The sequence below is a fragment of the Monodon monoceros genome, unplaced genomic scaffold (assembly GCF_005190385.1).
Source record: "Monodon monoceros isolate NGI ecotype Baffin Bay Population unplaced genomic scaffold, NGI_Narwhal_1 Super_Scaffold_21, whole genome shotgun sequence".
Taxonomy (NCBI): domain Eukaryota; kingdom Metazoa; phylum Chordata; class Mammalia; order Artiodactyla; family Monodontidae; genus Monodon; species Monodon monoceros.
The window spans coordinates 35943549-35969791 of record NW_021703778.1 but is presented as its reverse complement, the minus strand read 5'-3'; the positions used below and the strand labels follow the sequence as shown (position 1 = coordinate 35969791).

At 47.0% G+C, this 26243-nt stretch overlaps 2 protein-coding genes across 6 annotated transcripts in view; both read right to left on the bottom strand.

Moving 5' to 3' along the window:
• Positions 1 to 2879: 2879 nt before the first annotated feature.
• On the bottom strand, positions 2880 to 6342 carry RPS17 (ribosomal protein S17). Its single transcript, XM_029236295.1, has 5 exons — positions 6230 to 6342; positions 5790 to 5941; positions 5104 to 5209; positions 4564 to 4629; positions 2880 to 3007 (listed from the first exon to the last, which is right to left on the bottom strand). The coding sequence occupies exons 1-5, from the start codon at positions 6230 to 6232 to the stop codon at positions 2927 to 2929; spliced, it is 408 nt and encodes a 135-aa protein (XP_029092128.1). The 5' UTR covers positions 6233 to 6342; the 3' UTR covers positions 2880 to 2926.
• A 1861-nt stretch (positions 6343 to 8203) lies between these two features.
• The window catches only part of CPEB1 (cytoplasmic polyadenylation element binding protein 1), a 102021-nt gene continuing 83981 nt past the window's right edge, over positions 8204 to 26243 (bottom strand). For 3 of the 5 annotated variants that reach the window (XM_029238214.1, XM_029238216.1, XM_029238217.1), the window contains 9 exons: positions 22503 to 22729; positions 20464 to 20716; positions 17990 to 18103; positions 17584 to 17673; positions 16555 to 16691; positions 13173 to 13371; positions 11784 to 11878; positions 11099 to 11179; positions 8204 to 9666 (listed from right to left, as the gene is read on the bottom strand). In XM_029238214.1, coding sequence (XP_029094047.1) covers positions 9556 to 9666; positions 11099 to 11179; positions 11784 to 11878; positions 13173 to 13371; positions 16555 to 16691; positions 17584 to 17673; positions 17990 to 18103; positions 20464 to 20716; positions 22503 to 22729 — 1307 coding nt within the window. In that variant the 3' untranslated portion in view covers positions 8204 to 9555. Of the gene's footprint in view, positions 9667 to 11098; positions 11180 to 11783; positions 11879 to 13172; positions 13372 to 16554; positions 16692 to 17568; positions 17674 to 17989; positions 18104 to 20463; positions 20717 to 22502; positions 22730 to 26243 lie in introns of all 5 variants that reach the window. The other 2 variants (XM_029238215.1, XM_029238213.1) reach the window with 2 other exon arrangements.

Below are 26243 nucleotides of genomic sequence, written 5' to 3'. Positions count from 1 at the left end.
GCAATATAGAAAAAAAAGAAGATAATTACCTCCAAAACTTTCCTGGGGCCTTTCAAATCTTGAAGAAGCAGAGTCTGTGACACAGAAGGCAGAAGACTCGTCTATTTTATGCGAAAAGCATTATCTGACCCCAAACATGGGAGACTGCACCGTGGGCCAGCCAGTGCTAGTTGCTAGGCTGGCAGTTTCCAAACCAGCTGGGATTGGAACTGCCAGCAAGTACCTGTGAAAACACCCACGCAGGCCCCACCCTCCTGAACACACAAATCACAGCCCAAATCGGGGTCAGGGCCTGGCCACCTGCTTTTAACAAGCTCCACAGGAAGTTCTAATGAGCACAGGTCTTATTTTACAGATGAAAGAACTAAGGCCTAGAGAAGCTCCTCGAAACTGATGGAGGATAAACAGCTTCTTCGTGCAGCCCAAGTCGGCTCCCTCCTCCTCCCCCGACCCTTCCCATCCCTCATCTTAAGTTATCTAGAGCACAGGGCCTAGAGGTAGAGGAGCCAGGCAGATGTGGAATAGCAATGACACTGCCTCCTAGTAGGCGAGTGTGGCAAACATCACAGCAAACGGCCTTGTCGCTGGTTTGGCATTTTGTTAATTTTCTTACCCATTGGTAATTTTAACCCAACTCTAATTTCTCCCGCCATACAGAAAGCCCACCCCTTTCCTCATCATTGACACCAAAAACCAAGAGGAAAGGCTTCTTTATACGGAGCTGTATTTAGAAGGCAAGAGTATTTGCTGAGAATGCCCGACTCCACATCAAAAAATGGAAAGAAAAGGTTTTAAGAGAAAGCTCTTCCTTACTGTACAATACTAATAAATATAAAGGTAATAACGGAGTTAAAATATTAATAGATGCTATTAACTAGTGAGTGAAAAGTAGAAGAACAGGATATTTAGCCTCGAAATACCTCCTTGTAACTTACAGTGGAGAAACTTGACAGATGCCCCTTAATCCAAGTGCTCAAAGTAAACATCACTCAAACTCACCAAGTATTCTGTGCCTCCCAATATGATGCATCAAGTACACAGTATCTCTTCTGTGGTACACATCTTCCTTGACTTATGATGGGGTTATGTTGCAATAAACCCATCGTAGATTGAAAATACCCTAAGTCACAAATACATTTAATACACAACCTACTGAACATCATAGCTTAGCTGAGGCTACTTTTAATGTTCTAACACATTAGCCTACAGTTAGGCAAAATCATCTAACACAAAGCCCATTTTATAATAAAGTATTGGGTATCTCACGTATTGAATGCTGTACTGAAAGTGAAACAATGTTTGTATGGGTACAAAAAAATAGTTGTGTATTGTTGGGTTTACCTTTGAGATCACATAGCTGACTAGGGTCTGTGGCTCACTGCCACCGCCCAGAAATCATGAGCCCGACCACGTATCACTAGCCTGGGAAAAGATCAAAATTCCGTATTTGAAGTAGTTTCTACTGAATAATATCACTTTCACACCATCCTAAAGTCAAAAAATCTTAAATCGAGCCATTTTAAGTCAGGGACCATCTGTATCCCTACAGAAAAAAGCTCAATTAAATCTAATTGTGAGCCAACATCAAACCCAAATTGAAGGACATTCTACAAAATCAGCCAATACTTTTCAAAGACAGACATGGAAAGAAGGCTGAAGGACATGAGAACTAGATGTAGTAATTCTGGGTTGGATTCTGAACCAGGAAAGAAGACTATGGAAGATATTACTGGAAAAATTGGCAAGATTTTACAATGGACTATGGATTAGGTAACAGTATGATATCAATGTTAGGCTTCCCGATTATGATCATTGATCGGCAGTTATGCTTGTTCTTAGCAAACTGACAATAAAATATTTAGAACACAAGGCCCCATTCTCTAACTGTTTGATCCTAATGGATCAGAAAAAAAAGTGTGTATAGAGACAGAATTAAAGCAATTGGGGCAAATTGTGAGCTGAGGTCGGGTAAGAGTATTTTAAAGTTCTTTGTGCTATATATTCTTGCAACTTTTCAAGTTTGAAATTGTATCAAAATTGTTACAATTTTTGTACTGCTACAATACACACTTTTAGGATGTTTGTTGCACGTATCTGCCTCACAGAACCAGATGTGCAAGAATCAATGGAGAGCCAGACTGACCTAGGTCCTGCCACTACCTTGCAGAGATCTTGACAAGCACATGTACACAAACAGGCCCAGCTCAGCCCAGGACAGTCAAGCAAAGGAGCCTGTGCTGCAAGCTGTCCTCCCACTGCTCAGCAGGGACCAGCCCAACCCAGCACTCTCCACAACACAGAGTTGGACCCACAGCCTCAGCAGCTCCCCAAGCTCAGATCCACCCACCTGGGATCCACCCAGTGAGCTCAGCCTCCCTTGAACTGACACATCCCCTTGTGTTTCACTGATCCTCCCCCACACATCCATTCACACTCATTCAATCTCCTATGCTCCAGGTACTGGCCTCCACACCCATCCTATCTCCCACCCACAGAAAGCCCAACCCTCACACACATGAGGAGCGTTGCCCTTTCAAGACCCGGCAGGTTCATTAACCCAAACTGCATGTACTCAGAGGAGGCTGAAGCAGGGCCTACAGGGTGAGGAGGGAAAGGCATCTCCTGACTTTTGTCTGAAGCCAGAGTGCGTGCTCAGGGCCTGGGAGGACCAAGAAGGGTAGAGCTGGCAACCAAAGAAGTGATGCAGGTGTCCAAGCTCAGGCCTCCTAATACATCCGTAATCTGTATGGGCGCTGCCCATAGGCCACTTACAGATGCGTCACACCGCAGACCGCTCTTCTTCAGGATACTTCTCCCTTGAGAAAGAATTCCTGCCCTTAGCTCCACCGGCACCCAACCCCACAGATGACACAGGCACGGTTGTTGTCCGAGGTTTATTGAAAATATTACAGCACAGCAGAAAGATTCAAACGGCTCCACGTGGTGTTTTGAAATTCATCCCAACTGTAGGCTGAGTGACCTGCAGGTTGGACAGACTGCCAAAGTCCTGGAACAATAAAAAGGGGCTTAGTGTGGCTGTACTGGTGAGATCTGTGTCCAGAGCCCCGGCACCACCATTAGGCTATGCTTCTGTCAGCCTCCACAACCCTGGGGTCAGATTGGTGGGACCCTGCAGAAAACCAAGAGAGCCTTCTCCTCCCCACCCCAGAGCAATAAACTCTGTAGGGAGTCTACCTGCGATCTGAAGGACCCTCCACAGTCAGCCATGAAGGAGATGTCCTGTGCACTTTAAGACGTTTGACAGCATTCCTGGACGCTATCCACTAATGTCTGCTAGCATCCCCCAGTTGTGACAACCAAAAATGTGTCCAGATATTACCAAATGTTCCCTGTGGGGTGCAAAATCTGTCCCTTTGAGCATCACTACTCCAAGGCATATACAGTGACACTTCATTTCCAAGACCAGCCCTCAGATAGGAGGCGTTTACTTATGCAATCAACATTTGTGAAGGGCCTGGGTAGAATAGTGGTAGGACAAGGTCTGGGCCTGCCTTTAAGGTGGCTCAATCTAAGTGCAAAGAACCCAAGAGCATGTGTATAGCTGATTCACTTTGTTATAAAGCAGAAACTAACACACCCCTATAAAGCAATTATACTCCAATAAAGATGTTTAAAAAAAAAAAGAACCCAAGGGCCCACCATATAACCAGAATTTAATTCCTCATTTTATCCTCAAAAACCAATTTTACAGTTGAAATTAAAAAGATGCATTCCAGAGCAGTATTTCAGGACAAAATGATCTGTAGCAGGCGTTAGCTGTACTGGTTATGTTTTTCTGAGACCAGGTGGTAGTATATGGGTGTTCACTCTATTCATTACCTTTCTGAACATCTTAGACGTTTCACGATCATAAAAAGGAAAAATAAAGTTGCTCTAAATCACCAACTGCCTCCTGGACTTTGAAGCTCATGCTTTCACCAAACTACTAAAGTACTAAGATACGTCACAGGAGGGACACTTATCAGGTTGTATTGAAGATAGCTGAACTACCCAAAGTAGTACCCTGTTAGCAACTGGAAATGAGACCACAGCTCATTTGAGTGATTAGTATACAGATATAGAAGTAAGCAGGCAGACTGAAAAGAGAACTAAGCATGGAACCAAGGGGGTAAATGTGAGAAGCCAGCCACAAAATCGAGAAGAGAACAGAAGGAACTGAGAGAAGGGGTGTTCTGGAAGTCCTGGAAGAACAGCCACTGGATTTGGGAGTTATCCTCGTGTGGAGAGCAAACTGAACCTTCAATAACTAGCTAAACCCACTTTGGAGGCAGTCTAGGTTAGTGGTTAGAAGGGTGGATGGATTCCCATCCCTGCCACCTACTAACCTTGAAGTTACCATTTCATCATCTATAAAATGTAAATAACAGGATGTGCCTCATGGGACATACTGAGGAAAAGGGAAACGCCATATAGAAACATTGAGATTACTTGATATATTTTAAAGACTCAGTAAGTGTTACCTAGAAGTATTACCCATAGTAGAAAGCTACTGATGGATGGTGACCAGGGAAGCCCTACTTTAGGAATTCAGCAAACACTTACCAAGAGCTTCAGCATTTCCTTAGTGTCAGGATCTACTTCAATGATTTCCTGATCCAGGGCTGAGACCTATAAGGAACAAGACAGGCCCCAAATAGCAATGAGTTATCTCTCACCTTCCCTGCCTTTTCTCTAAGATTCTTAAATGAGGAACAAAAAAAGGGGGAGGGGGACGGGGATGGGTGGCATAGAGAGGATACAGTAGGATCCCACGAATCCAGTATTTAGAAAACCCTAAGATTGGGTTTATACCGCAGAAATACTATGCTAGGGCAAATAATCAAACCAGAAGACGTAAGTCACCAAACAAACATCATTAAAAGGCTCTCATGTATAAAACAGAATGGACTTACATGATCCCAATAGGGCAGAACAGAACCTAACATACAGGCAAGTACATTATAGGCACCTACAGCTGGTCAAAGGGTATATGAAGACTCAGCCGAGGTCCCTTTGAAAACCAGGTACCTGAAACGGTTCTCAGGAACCTGCTTTATCTTTCAGGATGAACAAGAGATCCAGAATAAGACCCAGAAAGTTTACCTCAGGCACGTAATTATCTCTCCTCTCTCTCTCCTCCTCCTGCAGCTTGATGGAGATACCTCTCACTGGGCCTCTCTGAATCCGCTTCATCAGATGTGTGACATAGCTACAAAGAACAAATGCCCAAGAACACACATTGGCTCCCACTGGTACCCAGAACGTCTGGATGTGTATTTTAGTTCTCTTCCCGCAGTGAGAAGGGAGAGGATTCACCTTGGGGGCCCTGACTCTGAACCTCCTACATACACAAAACCTCCACACGCAGCTCCACTTACCTAGGCACGCCTGTCCCTTTGGTGTCGCACATCCTCTCTATTCAAATTCGCTTTCAAAGCTATCAAGTACTCCCAACAAACCTTCACGACCCCTCCTCCCAACCTTCATTTTCTTTACTTCGAATTCCAATTTACATAAGTTAGCATTAAATCACGCACGCCCTTACTTAACGTTAGTCTTCCAGAGATCGACCGTGGCTAACCTCGTCCAAGCGCCACCGCCAGTCAAACCGCCAAATACAACGCGAACATAAGACAACCCCACCAAGAAACCCGGCAAAGGTACACCTCCAGCGCTCTCCTCGGAGCAGCGGGAGACTAGTGCTAAACCCAGCTCCCACGACCCACCCGCGGGGCCACGACTCTCCGTCTCCCAGCAGGCCCTGGAGGCCGAGCGCCGGCTGAACTCACCCTGCGATCTTGTTGCGGAGCTTCTTGCTGGGAATGATGGCGATCTCCTCGCACACGCGCTTGTTGGTGTGAAAGTCGTTACCCAGGCGCGTGTAATACTTCTCAATGATGACCCGGGCCGCCTTCTTCACGGTTTTGGTGCGAACGCGGCCCTGCAAGTGGAGAACACAGGGTCACTCGCGACTCAGGAACCCCCTCCGGGGAACAGCACGGCGTCACGCCCTGACCGGAGCGGGGTTCGTGGGTTGGGTCTGAGCCCAGGATGGGGAGAAGGCCGGCCGGGCAGTGCTGGAGCGCGGGGTCAACGCGGAAGCCAGCGGCCCACGGAGGCTTCGGCCTCACAGGGTACTGCGCCCCTCCTCGCGGGCTGGGGGCCGCGCAAAGCGGCGGATGGAGGACGATTGTGGGGGGGGTACCAGCTTGGAAACAAAAACACCTACCATGTCGGCGGGTCCTTGGTAAAAGAGGAAACAGGAAGCACGAGAGGCCTATAAAGCGCAGGCCAGAAAGCCGCTTCCGCCTAGTCTGAAATGCGCTGAGCCGACTGTAAGCGCAGCACAGCGACCCCTAGAGGGGCGGGGCGGAATGGAACGGAAGTATGGCCAATCGCCATCCAGTGGGCGTAGCGAGTGGCTGACCCGCCCCGCCCCGCCCCAACTAGGGTGGTCTTACGCAGGTTTCTCTAGACCCTTCTTCAGTGGTTAGGTCGCCCATTAAGTGCCCTAGACTTAAGAGCGGCGGCGCATCTCTCCCACACATGATGCGGAGAGGGATGAAGGCTTAAGAGCCATCAGGAAGGCGGGAGCGCGGAAAAGTTAGGAAGTAGGGGATGGCGCCGTGCACAGGATCCCCACCCCAATCCATGGGTCACAGACTTGTGTCTAGCCTGGTGGAGACACAGGTACAACCGGGAAAGAATTATCTCACTTCTTCCGAGTCTTTGCTCAAACGTCACCTTATCAGAGGAACTTTCCCTCCAATGTATACAAAGTAACACTGCTATCCTTTTATCATTTTTTTAGCATTGCTATCCTTTTAAAGTTGCTCTAGTATTTCTTAGCACGTCACAGTGACCTGTCTCAATTTTCTCAGCTAGGGATGAGTTCCATGGCAGTATTTGCCTTGAACACTGCCCAGCACAAAGCAAGTTCTCAAATGTTTAAGTGAAGGGCCCAGTTCACCTGTAGCGCTCCCAGCTGAGGCACTCTCTCCAACCACCACCGTCATAAGGCTGTTCCTGCTGTACCCATCCGCAAACCAGGTCCTTCTGAGGCCACCAGCACAGGCTACCCCTGGTGGCCTCATTAGCCTCGGGAGTGCCCTGCTCCTTATCTCCAACTTTGCTTAAGTGGGTTCCAAGTCCCCGCCTGACTTAAAGAAAGACTGGGCTGCCCAGTTTGGATGAGTTAAGGGGCACCAGGCTGTGCTTCATCCCCCAACTCAACTCCTGGCCACCTTGGACAGTCCGGTCAGTCCCTGAACTGACTGAGAATGGAAGGCTGAAGGACAGGAAGCCCTTGCCCTGAAAGTAGCACCTGGACAAAAGAGGGACCAAAGGGGAGAAGAGATGACTCTCTGAATAGGATAGGACAGGACAGGACAGACCAGGACACCAAAAGGGAGAGTCAGACTCTCCTTCAAGAGAGATGCAGTTTACTTTACCTGCACACTTCAAACTATGCTGCTGCCAGTCAGGCCTCAAGGGAAAGATGAGGCCTCTCACTCTTGGCTGAAGGGACTCCCCACCCCCTAAGATAGTGACTTCTTGCACCTCTCACGGAACGGATGCTTCAGTGTGCAGGGCTCCCTCCACCGCAGACTAAAACGGAATCTTCCAAAGATCACTCCAGCAGCTGGGCCCAGGAACAACCTACCTGAAACAATCAGCAGCAGACCCTTTCAAAAATCCTGGCATCCCGCCTGTGAGAAAGAGTCCAGATGACAGTCCTGAAGAACAGCAAAAACTTACTCCCACTCAGTAAAGAACTGGGTCAGCACAGCTGACTCCAAGAGATAGGAAGCCTCCCAAGAAGAAGAATCAGCTCTGAGGCTTACAGGAGAAGCTGAGAACAAGTGGCTCGTGCCGACCTCTGGGGAGCTATGCGCCTCCAGTTCCTCCCAAGCTGAGTCTAGGATTATGAAAAGAGGAGCCCCCCAAGAAGTTTATTTGTGAGGGCTTTTTACATACCTAGACTAGAGGTACCCACTTACTAGAGAGGCACCTCCGAGGTGCATTTGACCACGGAAGTGACCAAGAAGGACTTACAGGGGCAAGTCCCCACATGGCCCCACTATCAACCTGGGCTGGAATCTCATCACAGAAGATCCAAGGAAATGTGGGTTTTTACTCTGGAATCTTGGTGTCCCACTGCCCCCTTTTTCCCACAGCTCAGACACAGAGACAAAACCAGAACTCTGCTGCAACGTGTTTATTATGTGCCAAAAAAACTACACCACAGCTTACTCCACACATCTGTAGGAGAGTGCAGTCTTGCCTGCATATACTACAATGAGGTAGAGACTTCACACACAGCTTCACAAAACCCACAGAGTAGCTGGGATATGCAACAATGCAACGTCAGCTCAGCAGGAGGGAGGAGGGGGGGTTATGACACTGGTTCTTTGGCACACAGCTTCCCAAAGAGGGGCAAGTCGTTTTTTTTTAAAAAAAAAAAAAAAAGAAAAGAAAAGAAAAAGTCAAGTTTTCAAATTCCAGTAGCATTTCAGTCAACTGCAACTGTTGCTTCATACATTTCTCAAATAAAAGAAATAAGGGAAGGGTACTTGTCCCCTCTGAGAGAAAGGGCTCCTGTGAGCCTTCATCTGCCCCCACCAAAAAGCAGCCCTTTTTAGCTCAGTTACAAAAGAAAAAAGTCCTGTGACTTTGTGATTAAAAACTTCTATCAACCCTCCCCCCCCCCAAGTAAGTGCAACTTAAGAAGGTGCAATAAACCATTTAAAACTATATACAGCAGCCACTCAAACACCGTTTATCCGGTCCAGTTTCAAATCCAAAAAAATTTTTTTTTCTTGGTTGCAAATGCCTTGATTTGCAACTGTGAGAAACAGTGACCAGCAGTCCCCAGACACAAATTTGCTATAATGTTAAAAGCTGCCAGGAAAGAAAAAAAAATCTCTTGTTCCAAACGACTTAAAAACTGTTTTAAGGAGTGTAAAAAGGAACCGGTAAAAACCCTCGAGCGTAAAATATGAAATATGATTTTGGTTTAAATGAAGAGCAAAGTCTCCTTGTTGTTTACAGTAAAAAACACCAGCTGAACACTCAGTTTATGCCGTTCAGGTGGGGGTTAAATAAATGGAAAGGCACTGTATGGCAACTGCAAGAATGAAACCAATGAGACCTGCACATCATCACCATCAGTATTGCAAGGAATGTAAAAAAGCGCTTTTAATAAATAAACCTAGACGTAGGCATCGTGTCAATACCTTCCGGACACGTAGTTCTTTTTTGCTTTTTCATCGGCAAAATGAGAAACTAAAATCTGGGAAAACTACAGAGTCGCTTGGAGGGTGAGCCTAAGGGTCCTTGCCCTGGTACACCCCCTGAAAACAAAATCCGACAAAACTCATTGTGCATTAATTAGTGCAGAAACAAAGACAGATTCAGCAAGTGCAAAGGTGACTACGATTTTCCCTTGTCCTCGGGAAGCCAGCTCCCCGGTGGCCAGTGGCAGCAGGGTGGTGCAGGCTACTGCCTGACCTGCCAGCCTCAGGCGCCACAGGCCACTGGGCAAGGCCAGCTCCTCTAGCTGGAATCTCGGTTCTTCTGGTTCCGCATCAGGGGGCTGTGATGGCGCAGGCCCTCCATGCTGTGCCGCCAGTGCCAGCAGCTCCGGCAGAAGTACTTGAAGCACACCTGGGTGGAGCGGAGAAAAACAGAGAGAAGCCAGGCCTGTGTCAGCACCAGCCAGGGGGGCAGCTGCATGAGCTGCCTGCTCTGCCCAAGAGCAAGTGGGGGATTCCTGGTGGCCTCTGTGGGGTTAGAAGAGATGGTCCTGGGGATCCCTCTCATCCCCAACAGAGGCCTGACCAAACCATGGCAAACCCACTGCCTGTTTCTATGGGTGCCCAGACTTAATCCAGGATGCTGGGCTCCTACTGTGTAGAGACTGTGCCAGCTTCCCTCATCTCCTCTTAGCACCACAGCTGCTCTTCCAGTCCCCTGCCCTTCCCACCTCCTATGGAGCGGCTGTAGCACACGCCTGCTAACATGGGAGAACATTTAAAGACAGCGACTCCAGATCCTAATGCCGGGCAGCACGGCTCCCTCGTCACACTAAGTGAGGAGAGGTCACTGGGCACGACCCTCAGTCCCAGGCCCACACTCCCGCTGGCTGTGTAAGCCCGGGCAAGCCACTAAACTTCTGAGCCATTATCTAAAAATGGGGATCATCTGTGGAAGATACACACACACACAAAAGCCTGCTAGAAGAGACTACTCAGAGATACACTTAATTCTCCGGCTTTACCCAGCAACCCAAACTTACTTCATATCCTCATTTTGCAGCCTCAGTTTAACTACTGTCTACCCAGAGACTCCAAACCTGAGTGACAGCACCACTGCAAAAATAACTAAGTATGGATGCACTGCTAGTATTCGAACACGTCCCAAACTTGTCTTGTTGCCAGCGACACTGGCACTACTTGGAAACTTGTCAGAAACAAGGCATCTCAGGCCACACTCCAAACCTACTGAATCAGAATCTGCATTTACACAAGATCCTTAGGTGATGCGTACATACGTTAGACTATGAGAAGCCCTGCCCAAATACATCCAGATCTGTGCTCCACCACCCAGAAACACTCAACAAAAACTGCCATGCTGCTTTCTGCCTGCTTCTGACAACTGGGTACAAACCAGGTACAAATATCAAAACAGTCCAGAGGTTCAGAAGTAAAAAAAAGCAAGCTTCCACGCACAGGGGAAAATCAATCCAGAAGGCCTTAGACTCAGAACAACCGTGCCTGGCTCATAGGTACTGCTGGCCACGCCCAGCAGGTTCCTATCATCCTCAAAAGTCACCATTACCAACAGTGCCACACTGAAAACCAACATCCCAGGCAAGGAGAAGGCCAAAGTATCAAGACTCAACGAGCTTTCCCAACAGTTTTGGGTCAAGTGTGTCTCTGGTCTGATCATCAGCAAACATTACTGCTGCCTCTTCTATGCTCTTAAGACAACCGCGAGGCACCTGAGGACTCCAACATTCCACGTGACAAATGAGACATGACAATCTTTAACTGAAGGCGGGGATTTTATAAACATCTCAAGTGCCCAGGGGACTCACCTGATCTCGACAGAAAAAAGGACCAGGCTGAGAACTGCAGATATGACACAGAGAATCTTCTAAGTAGGGGTCAATCTGAACCTGCACAAAGCAAAACAGGATAATGAAGTGGCTGCTTCTCACCAGGAGGCCAAATGGGCCAGAAGAGAAGGGCATGTCATGGGCCATCCACATGAATACAGGGGGTTTCCTGTTTTAAGGGGGGCCCAGAGAGAACTATAGGCAGAGAGCACAGAGATCCTTGATGGCAGGTGCCCAAACTGCAGAAGCTGCCAGGCCGGCTCTACAAAGTGTGCGCAACCACACACGCTACTGCCTGGTCTTCTCGGCAAACCGGACCATGGCACTCTATCATCCAGCAACAAGTAAGCAATCAGAAAATGCAGGTCAGGCTGGAGAATAGAAGTCAGGCTGCCTTGCAAAGCTGGCCAAATAACACAGCACAGGAAGGCACCCCACATGTTGAGGAGGCTCAACAGTCCCAAGCTCCCATCCCCCCGAGTCGACCAAGACCAAGCCCCTCCCAAACCCAAACCTCACCTCAAGTGTGTCCTCAGAAGCTTGGCTCATTCCCCAAAGCATATCCAGCACAGGGACAGCTTCCGTCTCAGGCCTGCCCTGGGTAGTGGCTGGCCCAAACCCCTCTCGGATGGCCCAGAGTGAGGGTACAGACCAGCCCACTCACCTTCTTGGTGAACTTGGTGGTTTTGATCTCCACAAAAGCAGCACTGACTGCTTTCAGGTAACTACGTTGGTTATTGAAAGTCACGCGACCAGACCCTAGGAAAAACAGGAAAACTTACCTTCTAGCCAAATTCTCCCAAACGCCACTTGTCAACGCTCAGGAAACCCTGTTCCTAGATCAGTGCTGTGCTGTCCAATAGAAATATAATGTGGGCTACTTATGTAATTTTAAGTTTTCGAGTAGCCGCATTTAATGAATGTAGTGGATTGAAGAAGAAAAATGTAGTGGAATTAATTTTAACTTATTTTCTTTACCCCAATATATCCAAAATATTATCATTTCAACATGTGGCATTAGGCACACTTCAAGCACTCAAGAGTCACATTTAGCTGGTGGCACTGTATCAGACGGTGTAGCTGTAGACCATGATGGCACAACCCCCTCAGGAATGGGGGGAGGACTTGCTGACCACAAGGGGGAGGGAAGAGACTCCTCCGTGTAAGCAGATGCACAGGCACGGTTACAAGGGTTCAGAGTGGAAAGCAAGATGCAGATAGAACACCTCTCTGAAGGCAGGCCCAGCAGTCAAGGCCCTCCTGGCCTGGAGGTACTCCAGAGCCTAGCAGGGGAGCCAGAAGCAGCCTCATCCTGCCAAGTGCCGCCTCTGCCCCTGCAGCCTCTGAAGTCCCTGTTCTCAATCTGCGGTGCGGCACTGAAAGGCACAAGATGCTCCTTCCTGACCAGATTCTGTGTGGGTGGGCAGACGAAGCATGTGGGAAGGTGGATTAGCCACGTGTTGATCAGGAAGCTGAGGCTCTGCTCCACCTCCAAACCCCACCACTAAGATTATTCTACCACGACTGGGAAACTGCCCTCCTTTCCCAGTGGGGCTGACCAAAACCCAGTGGTTAGGCCCCCCGACTCCCCTACACTAGGACAGCATAGGCCATGACCATACTCTGTTGGCTGAGTCACCCAGAGTCTTCCTTCAGCCTCACGTGGTCTCTGACCCTAGAGAAGGCCGCTTTTCAAGGCCTCTTAACAAAGGAAACCAAGCAAGTTCAGGAAAGTCCTGGCCTTTTAATGAAATATTACCTGTTGTCTGTCTCAGACTGGTTTGGCTGTGAACTCTGAGCTTCCAACCAAAGTTCCTGTTTCATTTTCACCTCCTATCAATTTTTCTCCCCTTCAAGGGAAGTGGTGGGAGAGGGATGGGTACAGAGGGGTCAGTACTGGTGGCTTATCTAGAAAAAGATGCTATACTGCTGGTATATGCTGATCTGCAGGTCTGAGTCAGGTCTCCCCCTCCACTCCCATAGGGAAGTATCACAATCTTGGTCTACATCCCAGGGGCCACCCAGCTTTCCCACACAGAAGTGGGACACTTACCAATGGGATACTTGTGCTTATCTGTGTCAATCCCAGCATACACCACACCACCAAATAGGTCGTTCAGAATGGCTGCCAGGGCCTCGGCATTGAGCATCCCGTGCAGAGCACCAACAAATACCGTCCTGCTGGGGTCAAGTCTCTGAGATGGGCTCTGAACAAAGTTGCTGTCGGCCAAGACCCAGGGGATCACTTGTACCTAAAAACCACCCAAAGGTATATCAGTCCTGGTAGGGAGCCAGAAAAAGGCTCTCGTATGGAGAGGCACATGCTCTGGAGATGCTAAGCTGAGCCCCATACAGTCCCAGGCACACAGGTACTCAGCAAGCCACCCTCACCCCAACACAACTAGACGTGAATTTTACTGAGTCCATGAGTCCAAGATGGTTTTTGAAAAAAATGGATGAGTAGTAGTCTACCCATTCCGAAGAGTAAGCAAAGTAGTCCCAAACTGTCATACCCAGGAACCTAGCACTGTTACAACCTTCAACCATGTGGTTCCAACAAAGGACCATGGACACTGATGAACAGACAGCATGGTCTAGGGTCCTTGGGACAGGAAGGATTCACAGAGAATGACAGGATAGGAGCTTGAAGGACAGAGGGTGGGGATGCTGAAGGTATCTGTATGAGATGGTTACTGGCCCCATGTACTCACTAGAGGGCTTGTGACAGGAGCAGTGGGAGTAACTGGAGAGAGGTAGTGTGAGAAGTCACACACAGGAGGACACTGAGGTTCTGCAGAGTGACACTAGGGCAGGAACTGACCATGTCCTCTGCTTCCAAATCCTGAGCCTAGAACAAAATCTGGCATAGCAGACAGAAGGCTCCAGAATGAAGTGAGCTGACAGATGATCAGTACGTGTTTTTGGAAGATTAATCTTTTTTTTTTTTTTTTTTTTTTTTTTAAAAAAAGGTCTCAAAGCAGGAAGAGATCTGAGGCATAAACCAGCAAGGAGGCAGAACAGTAGTTCACAGGACAGCTGATGAAGACCTGGAGAAGGCTGGTGGTACTGGGCATAGAACAGGCCAAGATCAAGAAGATTCTTCAACAGGAGAATCTGCAGAATTCAGACTGCCTGGGCATGGTGGGAAAACAAGAATCAGGTCTGATGGGTTCTAGACCTAGATAAGCTTGAGATGAGAGAGCCTGGGAGAAGTTACCAGGGGGAGCCAATTTCATTGGGAGATGCAAAAGCCCATCTTGCTTTCTCCATTACCATGAGAAAGTATCACAATCTTGGTTCACATCCCAACAGCCACCACGCTTTCCAAGCTTTCTTAAAAGTAAGAGTTTATAATTATAGGCCATGCCAAAGAAAGGCCCCACAGGAAGGTGGGGCTCAAGTAGGACATGAGACTAGAGAGGTGAGTCTGGTCTAAAGGTAAGAGCAGAGCCACACAAGTGAGTAACCTGTCTGACACGGGGAAGAAGAGAGGGGGGAATCAAATACCTACTACTCTGGTGTGGAGGGGGAAACACAAAGGAAATAGAGGGTCAGAGAGATATGAGAACCAGAGCTGCCTACAGCCCATGCATCAAAGGAAGCTATTCGAACACTGTGCGATGCGGTGACAAGGGACTAGGAGCAGGAAGGTGTCTGCAGGGCACTGAGGAGGGTGAGGGCCTGTGGTGCTGCAATGGCAGCCTCTCACTGTGAAAGCAGGGGGTAGGGAAGAAGGAGCATGTTGTTAAGTCCCAGAGCATCATAAGTTGTGATAACTACATGAGCTCCACACAGCAAGAAAGAAGGCAGGGAAACTGGGGGGCACCGTGCGCAGCCAGAGGACAAAATGTGAACTAACACCAGGAAACATCGTAAAACAAACAGCCAGCTTTGTCACATGCATCATTTATTTTAAATCCAATGTGACTATCTCAATAAAACAGGCATTTTCTCCATTACCCTACAGATTTTAGTAGACTTCACTTTCTAGAGCAGCTTCCAGTTCACAGCAAAACTGAGCTGAAAATGTGGGGTTCCTATATAACCGCCCCCCCCCCCCGCATCCATACATGAACAGCCTCCCCCACTCTCAACACCCCTCACAGGACTGGCACACCTGCTGCAATCAGGAAACCTACCCTGACACGTCAGTATTGTCCAAAATCCGTGGTTTACATTAGGGTTCACACTTGGGGTTTGTTTTACCACTGTAACTCTATGGGTTTTTGGCAAATGTATAATGGCATGTATCTACCATTACAGTATCACAGAGAGTATCTTCACCATCCTCAAAATCCTCTGTGCTTCGCCTATTCATCCCCTCTACCCTCATAACCCCTGGCAACTGCTAAGCTTTTTACTAAAAGAGGCATTTCAATTTTCCATTTTATAGATGAGGAAATGAAGTTTCATGATATTAAATATCTCATCCAATATCACAAAAGTAATGTACTCTGGAACCAAATTTTAAAAAATAACACTGATTCCTGAGTTCAAAAGTTCCTTTGACAAGTGGTTCTCAAACACCACCCACTAGCACCACTGGGGAACTTGGTTAAAGATTCTTTTTTTTTTTTTTTTTTTTTTTTTTTTTTTTTGCGGTATGCGGGCCTCTCACTGCTGTGGCCTCTCTCGTTGCGGAGCACAGGCTCCGGACGCACAGGCTCAGCAGCCATGGCTCACGGGCCCAGCCACTCCGCGGCATGTGGGATCTTCCCGGACCGGGGCACGAACCCCAATGCGTCCCCTGCATCGGCAGGCGGATTCTCAACCACTGCGCCACCAGGGAAGTCCTAAAGTGGAGATTCTTAAAACTCCACCCAAACTGACTTAGTAAGCCTGAGATAGGGTCCAAGAATATGCAATGAGGCTCCCAGGCAGGATGGCTCTATGCTAGAGACTCACGATGCTGAGGTTGATACCAGAGACGGCCTAAGGAGAGAGAACCAGATGGAGGAAACTAGATAGTAATAAAGCCCTGAGTGGCAGTGAAGAAGTCATCCATGGATAGATGTGGGCTAAAGAGGGGTCTACCCACCACAGATTAGGAGGTGAGAAGGCACATCCTGAGAGCAGGACTAGGGAGAAACAACTGTAGATTTTCAGTTAAGTCCAAGCAGAGAAAGCTGCTAATTTCAATTTCACTTCTCAGACAAGAGGTTTGGGACAGAAGCACTGGCTAGAATAGAAGGAGATCTGGGAGACAGTTTGATTTCCACGGGCAGAAGCGCATACATACCATTATGGCCCAAAGGTGCGGGGTGGGGGGTTAATGCAGCTGAGAGTGTTCTGTTGTATTCAACGTGGGGCAAGAAGAGCAGCCCTCTTGCCTCAGTAGGGATACTTGTCTGCAGCCTGTGTATCCACCCACCCCATGAAATCCACTGCCTCATATGCCAATCACCCGATGCAGAAAGGACGCTGTGCCAACTCACCTCCTTGCAGCGCATCCTCCGGCTGGACATCTTGAAGTAATATTCACTCAGGCCATCTGGGCTCAGCGGGTCATGAGAGCAAGCCTGAAGCAAGGCCCGGACAGACTTCTCTAGTTCGAAGACCAGATATACATACCCTATATCCAATGGAAGGAGAAACTGCATTAACATCCCTCAGGTGGCTACTCCTCAGCCTTGGTTTTGCGGCAGGGAGTTTCTTCTGAGAAAGATGCCTTATGGGTGAGACACGTTTTTGTCCTACTCCTGAAAGTCTTGTTGAATGGAAGCACTTGCTATGCTGGACAACCAGGCCAACGGAGGGAGAAGCACACCATCTCCCACCCTAGTAAGGGAAGGGACTGGCAACGTAGGACAGAGGATCCCATCATTACCACATAGATCTTTATCCCACAACACAAAGCATGTTCAGGTCAGCAAGCCTGGCTTTCCTGGGGGCAGGAGCGATGACAGGTCTGGGGCCAGGGGATGGAGGTATTCCTTTAAAAGCCTAGTTAGACCACTGGTTCAGTTCATCGGAACACTTTCAGTGAAGATGGGGCAGAGTGAAAATAGCACTTGCTCCTTTCTACAGGGAAGGGATCTCATTTCAGACCAGTGAGAAATCAGATGCTTGGTCCTCATTCCTGCTAACTCCAAAGGGAGCTCAGAATTAGGTCAGGCAACAACGTAACTGGGAAGGAAAGGCAAGTAAAGGAAAGCTTTTCAAACGCCTCATTTTGAGAGGTCAGGAACGGCTGGGGTTCAGGTTTGGAGGGAAGTGCACAAGGCCGTTTCACAGGGAGCTCCAACTGCAGTGTGAGTTTGGACAGATGGAACATTGGCTCAGAAGAAACAGAAGGATGTGTGAGGTTGAGAAGGAGTGCCGAGAGCTGAAAGTTCTGTGCTGTGGAGTGCCCAAACCTCGTTATCATCATGCAGCTGTGACACCCCAGCGTCCCTCAGTGCAATTACATACTAGGGAGGGAAAAAAAGCTCCTACCATGTCTTTATTACCTTTAGGCATATTACCTTTGGGAGGACACCGGGGGTGCTTGCCATCCTTACCAGGCCACTCCACACTCAAAGAGCCAAAAACACGGAAGGTGTTAACCAATCCAGCTGCAAAGAGATGAAAAGAATGACAGAAACTGAGACACCATCCTCCCGAGGAAGGCACAGGGCCACTGGTATTCTCTTGGGTTCATCCTCCTTGACAGACAACTGAGAATTGACCTTTGGTCTCAGGTGACAACTGTATGCAACAGACACAGAAGCACTGTAGGAGTCTATGAAGTGCACCTTTCCCATTCACAGTTGCTCCTGTAATACCCTGTGCCCAGGCAGAGGTTCAGTTCTTGGCCTCAAGTCCAAGTTTCTTGTTCCTGAAAGACATGCCCCACCTTCAACACTTGAAGCAGAAGGTCTCAGAGCTCACCTTCCGTAATATCCCAAGGGACACCTCCTAGGAACACCTTGCAAGAGTAGATGGGGTTCTTGTAGTTCCGGGGAGGAAGCTGGCCACTCCAGGTACAGGTGGCTTCATTCACAGCTTTGGCAGAAGACAAAGAGAAACAGGAGTCAAAGAATTAACAAAGTCACTGCCCTTCTCTGTGGTGAACTTTTATCCAGGAAGGAGGAGAGAGGCCACAGTCCTAGTCTGGCTGCCTGGGAGAACATCCATGACTACTCTGAAAAGCAAGAAAACTTACACCTCACCAAACCAGTCAGCCCAGTATGATAGCCCTAATTCACTAGTTCTGCCTCCACTAAAACTGAGAGGAATAGCAAACCAGATGTGTAGGGTAAAAATGATCACAACTCAAGCTATTTTCATACATATAACATATAACCAGAAAGCAGTTTTATCTAGTCATTGCTTACAATACTAACTAATTTAAATTTGTAATTATAGGCACACCTCAGAGATACTGCAGGGTTTTGTTCCAAATCACCACAATAAAATGAATATTGCAATAAAGCTAGTCACACAAATCTTCTGGTTTTCCAGTGCATATAAAACTTACATTTACACTATACTGTAGTCTATTAAGTGTGCAATAGCATTACGTCTAAAAAAACAATGTACCTACCTTAATTTAAAAATACTTTATGGCTAAAAAACGCTAACCATCATCTGACAACACGGGGTTGCCACAAACCTCCAATTTGTGTACAAAAAAACCAAAATGCAGTATCGATAGATTGGGAGTTTGGGATTGACATGTACACATTGCTATATTTAAAACAGATAACCAACAAGGACCTACTGTATAGCACAGGGGACTCTGCTCAATGTTCTGTAATAACCTAAATGGGAAAAGAATTTGAAAAAGAATAGATACATGTGCATGTATAATGGAATCACTTTGCTGTACACCTGAAACTAATACAACATTGTAAATCAACTACACTCCAAAATAAAATAAAATTTTTTTTAAAAATGCAGTATTTGTGAAGTGCAATAAAGTGAAGCTCAATAAAACAAGGTATGCCTGTACTTGAAAGTAAACAGGACAATTTTTCATACAACATCCTAAATGCTTACTGGTCCAAATGGACCTTCTCCCCAAATGTTCAAATAAGGAACGTTATACTGTTTCCCTGAACTCATCACTCACAGAAGTTAGGACACTGCCAATAAAAACCAGCACCAGCAACCCAAGATAAGAATGTCACAACTGTTCCATGTCATAATAATTCCCCGTCATTTCCAAAGCTATCGTTATGGTACCTAAAGAGACACCACCGGGCCTCCTATCGTATCAGTCTTTAATCCTGTCCCCACTCAGTCCGTGCCCTTCCAGATCAGAGACTGACCTTAGTGGGAACTGGCTAGTCCTCGCCTATTTTACTCTCCTCCTCCAGCACTGCAGCAGACAGCTAATGAAATGAACCACCATTTTCATTCAGGACAATAACATGGAAGGTCATTCTCTAAAAGGCACAGGCCCAATGTGTGGCTACAGCAAGAAATTAGACACCATCAGCAATATTTTGCAAACAAAAACAGAAGTCGATATAATGGCCTCATCCAAAAGCACAGTAAAGTCATTTCACAGGAAAACAATGGCAACAGAGGAAGTACAAACACAGATTGCCGAAACCATTAAAATAGGGCAGGAGCACTGCTAGGGAGAATGAGATCAGGTCTAGCTCTGTGAGTAGAAAGACAGACGTATTGAAACCTATGGAAACGAAGGGAATGGAGAAACTGAACATTCATTTAATCAATTCCAGAACCTTACAATAGTGGTCAGTGAGCATCTCCCTGAAGCACTAGTAAACAATGACATATACAGCTCATTTGCTTCCAAGTACTGGTATAAGATGAACAGATTTAATAATGGATTTAAGGTAACTTAAACGACAGAATCTAAGGGTTCCTGAGAGACCAGTACACCTGGGGACATCCCCTACCTTGGAGGTTGACAAATGGACCACCCCCTGCCCCCCCAGTGCATCCCTGTGTATACCAATCAGAAAGCCCTGGGGAAGAAAGCTCCAGCGTGGGTTGTGCGTGACATGTCTTTGAATTAGAAAGGGGGAGGGAGACAAAATTCTAGGCACCATTTCCAGGGTTTCTCTTGAACACATGCACCTGTGAAAAGAATCAAACGCGAGAGCGGTGCACAATCTCCACAGAAGAGCAAAAGTCAGAGATGGATCCAACCCCTAATAGGCACAACCCAACCCAGTGTGCCAGATTATCTATTGTTCCTCTCTGCTCAGCCTCAAAAAAGTTACCGAGTGTGTCCGCATTAGCACCCACTCCTCAGAATAGACCACTCTGTGCAGAAGCCGACTTCACCATGCAGTCAAGTCCTCTTGTGGACAGTTCCCCAGTCACTTTTACTCACTGCCCGAGAACGAGGCCCCAGGCCCCCCCAGCAGGCCCACAGCCACACTCACCTGCAGCTTGCCTGTGTAGCCTGGCCTCTCTCTCTATGCTGAAGGGGTCTTTGGGGGCTTCAAGGAGGTCCCAGGACGGCCACACAGAAGCTCCTGGCCATCTCTTTGATGCGCTGGTTGGGGAGGGCGTGACTGCAGCCAGAGCAGCTTGCTCTTGGTCCAGCCGGGACCCAACCCCCATCTTTAAAGGGTCTCTGGGACCACCCCCCGTCAGAGACAGGAAGGGCAGGGGAGGAGAAATTCGGAGGCTTGACTAGGGAAGAAAAAAGGAAGATGTAGGTTTTTAAAGGACAGTTGTTACAAAAGTAATAATCACACTACAGAAATTATGAAAAATACCAATATTTGATATATTTTCGTTTAGACTTTCTTCCTATGCGTTCTTAAGATTAGCTGTCCTTATACCATAATTTAAACAAATTCTTTTCTCCCCAGTTCAGTCTTTTTCTCCACATTGCCAGTCTTCATAACCATTTTTAATTAATTTATGATATTCTATTTAGGGAACAAGCTACACTTCACTGACCTATTCCCCCTACTGTTAAACAGTTAGATACTTTGCAAGTTTTCAGGATTATAAATAAAAGCTTTAAACTTTATTTAAAAAACATTTAAATAAAACGTAGCTTCTTCATATTTTGTGTGTTCTCTGGTCAGATTCCTAGACGTAGAATGCCAAAATGCTTTCTATGAAGGTTCTGTGTTCTATTAGAAATGTATGAGAACACAGGTTTCTAAAAACAACAAGCTTGTGTCAAGGCTCTATATTCTACTAATTTAAGTGGGTAGAAATGATACCACATTATCAAAAAATAAACTAAAATAATCACTCAATAGAGTATTTCCTTCCTTTAAGTTCAAATACTGCCTCTATTTCCTCTTCTGTGACTTGTCTGTTCATACCCCTTCATCAATTAACCTTTGGGGTGGGAATCAGAGAAAAGTCCTTTAAACAAAATCCCAAAATATTAAAGCTGGTTATGAGGCAAATTTCCAAGACTGAGGCCCATATAAAGTAATGAAAAGAATTATAAGAAAAAAAAAAAAAATATATATATATATATATAAGCATCCCATCGAATCCCATTTTATAGGGGAATAAAAACTGCAGCCCAGAGAATCAAAGGAGCCCTGCTTGTAGTTACCTTTCTGGAAACACATCCTGAACAGATAAAACCAGGGAGTAGTGGGGACACCAATGCCAGCTTTCATATCCTAGGACAGACTGGCGGGAGGCAAGGTGGGCCCTAAGAGGTCATGCTATGAATGGGACGTGGCAACAACCAGCGTTGGCCCAGTCTTGGATACGGAAGAGAAGGGGGAGGGAAAATAGCCATTATATTCACTGAACAGTCAGCTCAGTGGCTTTGGTAGTAGAGAAGCAGGCTCAGAAGGCACCTTAAATTGAATTTTACTTTAGGATGATTTCTCCCTGCCATTCCTATATATTTACTTCTAATATCCCCTATTCCTCATCTATCGTAATCCACTTTCCAACTCCCCTTAGCACGAATGCCACACGTGTCACACGTGGCTGTATATGCAGAGCAGGAGACGCAAAGATTAACTCTGAGACATTATTTCATGGATTCGTCATGGCCTCTGAAAAAGAGCTGGAGTCAGATCTGGATTAAAACCCTAGCCCCACTGATTACTAACTTGTGATTCTTAAAATCATCAGTTAAAATATTTGAGGTATCATACATAAAGGTACATAAATGATATTGTTTAAAGGCTAAGAAAACACCAATGGAGGTCAAGAAACAGAACACTGCCAGGACTCCCATATTTATTTTTGAAACTAACTTTCCCAACGGCTCTTGGAGTAACCTGTAGAGTCCTCAGGTCAGGTCCTGGAATGTACTGCTCAGTGCGTATAATGGGTATACGAGGCACCCTCTATTCTGTCGAGGATGGAAAGTTCTATACATGTCTCCACACCTCCCATCATGCCACCTCGCAGCCTGCATTCTAGTGGACATGCATCCCACCTCCAGCTCACGTGCTCTCCCCAAGCCACTCTGCAGCAAGTTACATACAATCAAATCTGAGAGATGATCTGATCCAGAGCTGAAGCCACTGGTGTCTGAGTCAGAGGGGCTGCTAGAACGGGAGTCCAGGATGGGCCGGGTGTCCAGGCGGGATCCTCTAACGGAGGGTGCTGGAAACTTGTCCACCAAGTCAGATCCAAGGGGGTCCAGAGGCAGGAAGCTCAAGGGGGGTTTCCCCAGGACACTGCCCAATGGATTGTGGAGCATGCTCAATACTAGGGAGAAAAAAAAGGGAGGAAATAAAAAGGAAGTCTCATGACCTCTTAGTTTGCTTTCCAGCCAAGAGCCCTTGCCTTTCCCTCCCACAGCCACCCAGCAAGATGGACCAAGCCACGACCACCAAAAGCATGACAGAGCCGCAGTTAAGAGTGTAACGAGCAGACAGACACCCGGGGTCCATGAGCAGAAGGGACAGGATGGCATTCTGAAGACCCAAGTTCCTGCTGCAACAGAAGCAGCAAAACTCCTGCTCTCTGCCACCCAGGCTTGCGGGTCAGGGCCAGCATCTGGGAACCTGTACCACTGGGGACCCTGGTCACAACTGCTATTAATGTCTGGACACACATGCCCGTGTTGCCATAGGAGATGCCTTCAGCACAATTAGGAAGCCCAAACCATACTCCTTCCTTACTGTGTTTATTAGAGGAACTCCCACCTTTCTAACACTACATAGCTAAAATACAGAACTTCATGGCACACCCCAGAAGTCTGGTAGAGCATAAGCATACCATCTCATCTAAGAGATTCCTTTATGCAAAATTCTAGCATATGCAGATTCTCTTCTATGCACCCTTGGACTTCACACATTTAGGATGGAAGCAGAGGGATGCTGTGGTTAAGCCGGCTCTGGCTTACGACAATCTTGGGGTGAAACCCTGGGTCTGACGCACCTTTACATGGCTGCGTGCTCTGGGAAGCTCTCTTGAGTCTCCATTTTCTCATGGCATCTTGGGTGGAATACCAACTATTTCGTAACATTGTCAGGAGGGTTCAATAATTAAGACAGCAGATGGAAAGTGCTCAGCACAGCAGTACCCAGTGCACAATATTTAAATATTAAACATCAAAAAAGAGTGAAGCAGAGGCCAGGAAAGATAAGGGAGGTAAAGTGGACAGGAAGGGAGAGCAGCATTTTCCCACACTTGGCCTTGGGGAAATAAGGAATCCAAAGCAAAGCAAAACACCCTTTTATCCATGAGGAGGGGGGTGGAAGAGGGCTTTGGCCATGGAGCTATGGTGGCACCAAAGCTAGGTAAGAAAGAAGCCATATTAATCTGATTTTGTTTTTTCATCTGGAGAAAGGGGAAAACATCCCCCTCAAAAACGCTGTGAGGTGAAACCAAAATAATGCGTTTACATATGAAAGTACTCAATAAATGGTGGCTGTGACTGGCTCTACCTCACAATTACTCACCAGTACCTGAGAGAGACACAGGTCACCAAAGCTGGTTTTCTTTCAGGGTCCAGGTCAGCCTGAAAGTCAGCCTGAATGTCTGGCTGGGGCTGTGGTGAGCCTCCTGAGGCAGGAATAAACCTCTCTAAGCATGGAATCAAAGTGAAAGCATTCTTTCAGGGTATTCATGACAGAGGGTATGTGCAAGATCAGACCAACCTGCTCTCCGTTGGCCAACCACTTCCCTCTCAGCTCAAAACAAGGTAGGTGTATCAACTTTTTTTTTTTTTTTTTTAAATGCAGGGAATAGTGTGGATGTGTTTATTTTATTGTGTTTATTTAGCCTTGATTTTTAAAGAAACTGTCCTACTGTTCTCCAAAGTAGATGTACCATTTTACCCTCCCACCAGCATTGATGAATTTCAGTCCCTCCACACGCTGGCCAACACTCAGTAGGGTTGGTTTTTTAAATCTAGCCACTCTAACATGGATGTGTGCTGGGGAGGGGGGAGCTTTACCATCTTCAGCAAGGAGTTTATTACTTAGTCTATGACTTCCTTTCTTAAGGAAACATTCTTTTAAAACTAGGACTTTCAAAGCAGTTTCCCAAGCACAGGCACTGAATATGCACAGGTATGTTGAAACTAAGTGTCCCTTAACGCTTAGATTCTGACACCCATCAGAAATACTTTTGTCAAATTTCTCAAATACTCCTGACAAACCCCTACCTCAATGAAAACACCGAGCCCAAGCCCCTGGAATTCACGCCCTGAGAGGGCAGGAGATGTGAAGATTTATTCCAGGCTCCTACTTGGTGCTGCAAGACGTGTCAAAAAAAAAAAAAAAAAAAGCACTGTGAAAACTAACATATCACATGTATTGGTCTTAAAAGTGGTACCATTGCCCTAAGAGGGCCTCATCTTTCTTCACATTTTACAGAAACAAGGGTAGGGCGGTGAATGATGAGGTAACAATCACATCATAGAGAGCTTCGAAAACCAAATTAGGGTGTTTAGATTTTATCCCGAAGGTAAGTGGGAGATACTGGGGAGCTGCCATGGGGACAGCCAAGGACGCTGAGCAGGGACACTGGGGAGGACAGTGCCGGTACCCAGTGCCCGGCTGGGACTGAGCATTAAATCAGACTTGGGTGACTCTCTCCAGCAGCGTCGGGAACCTGGGTGGATACTGCACCCATACAGGGCTGAGGGTCTTTCCCAAAGAGGGTGTGAAGGAGGAAATGAGACAACAGGGTTGATGGTAACAGCAACAGAGATGAAGAAGGGGTCATGCATTACAGGTGAAAGACAGGAGAGAGTCAAGATGCTGGAAGCAAATGGAGAAGCAGCAATGGCCACGTGCTGACAGCTACCAGAGGAGGGGAGGGGCAGACAGGAGAAACAGGAAGAGGGGAACAGTGAAGTCCGAAGTCCTGAGGACGGTGCGGTCCAGGGTGTGCGACCACAGGTGGTTGAGGTGGACTGCGTGGAGGCTAAAATACTGGATAGGTCATTCGCGTGGACGTTAAAGGGACCCACAGTGACAAGTGGGCCTGGGGTTAAAACAAACAAAAAACACATATTGAGATCTTCAGAAAAGGGGAAGGACTGGGGAATTGGTAAGAAGAACAAAAAGAATGACCCTGAGGTAGATAAGGCTGGGAGAACACGCAGCCTCCACTTGAGAAAGTGGCATCCTGAAGGAAAAAACCTTCAGCGGAGGCAGAAGTTGGCAGGAGCGTTCGCCAGAGACAAACAAGATAAAGGGCAGTTTGTTAATCCTAGGAAGGGTGGCACAGCAGAGCTCCAAGAGTTGTCAGGGAAACACAGCATTAAGCAGGATGCAGAAAAACGCTCAAGGAGATGGCTGGCCCAAAGGACTTGTGTCAGGGGGCATCAAGGAGGATAAATGTGGGCCACAGTAACTACGTCTTTACCCAAGATTTTAAAATAGTGTATTTGAAAGAGTCAAAAAGCAATATGGGTGCCAGTGTAGACCACCTTTCTCATTTACAACAACCTGTATTCATGACTGTGTTGATACATCTGTTCTAACACCCACAAATCCACCTACCTCAACTAACCTACAATTTTTTTTTTGACATGCCCACAAAGGTATCTTGAGGCTTTGTCAAATTCCTGTGTCAAAGCTAGCGATTATGTCTGTTAACACTCCTCTAATCTGATAATAAGCCTGTCTAAAAAGAAAACAGCATGACAACCCACAATGGCCACTAATGAACTCCACTTCCTTAAGTGCTCAGAGTTCATGGTCAAGCATCTGTTCTCCAGTCTGGACAGGTGCAGTCAAGCTCCGACCATTCACTAATAGCAGCT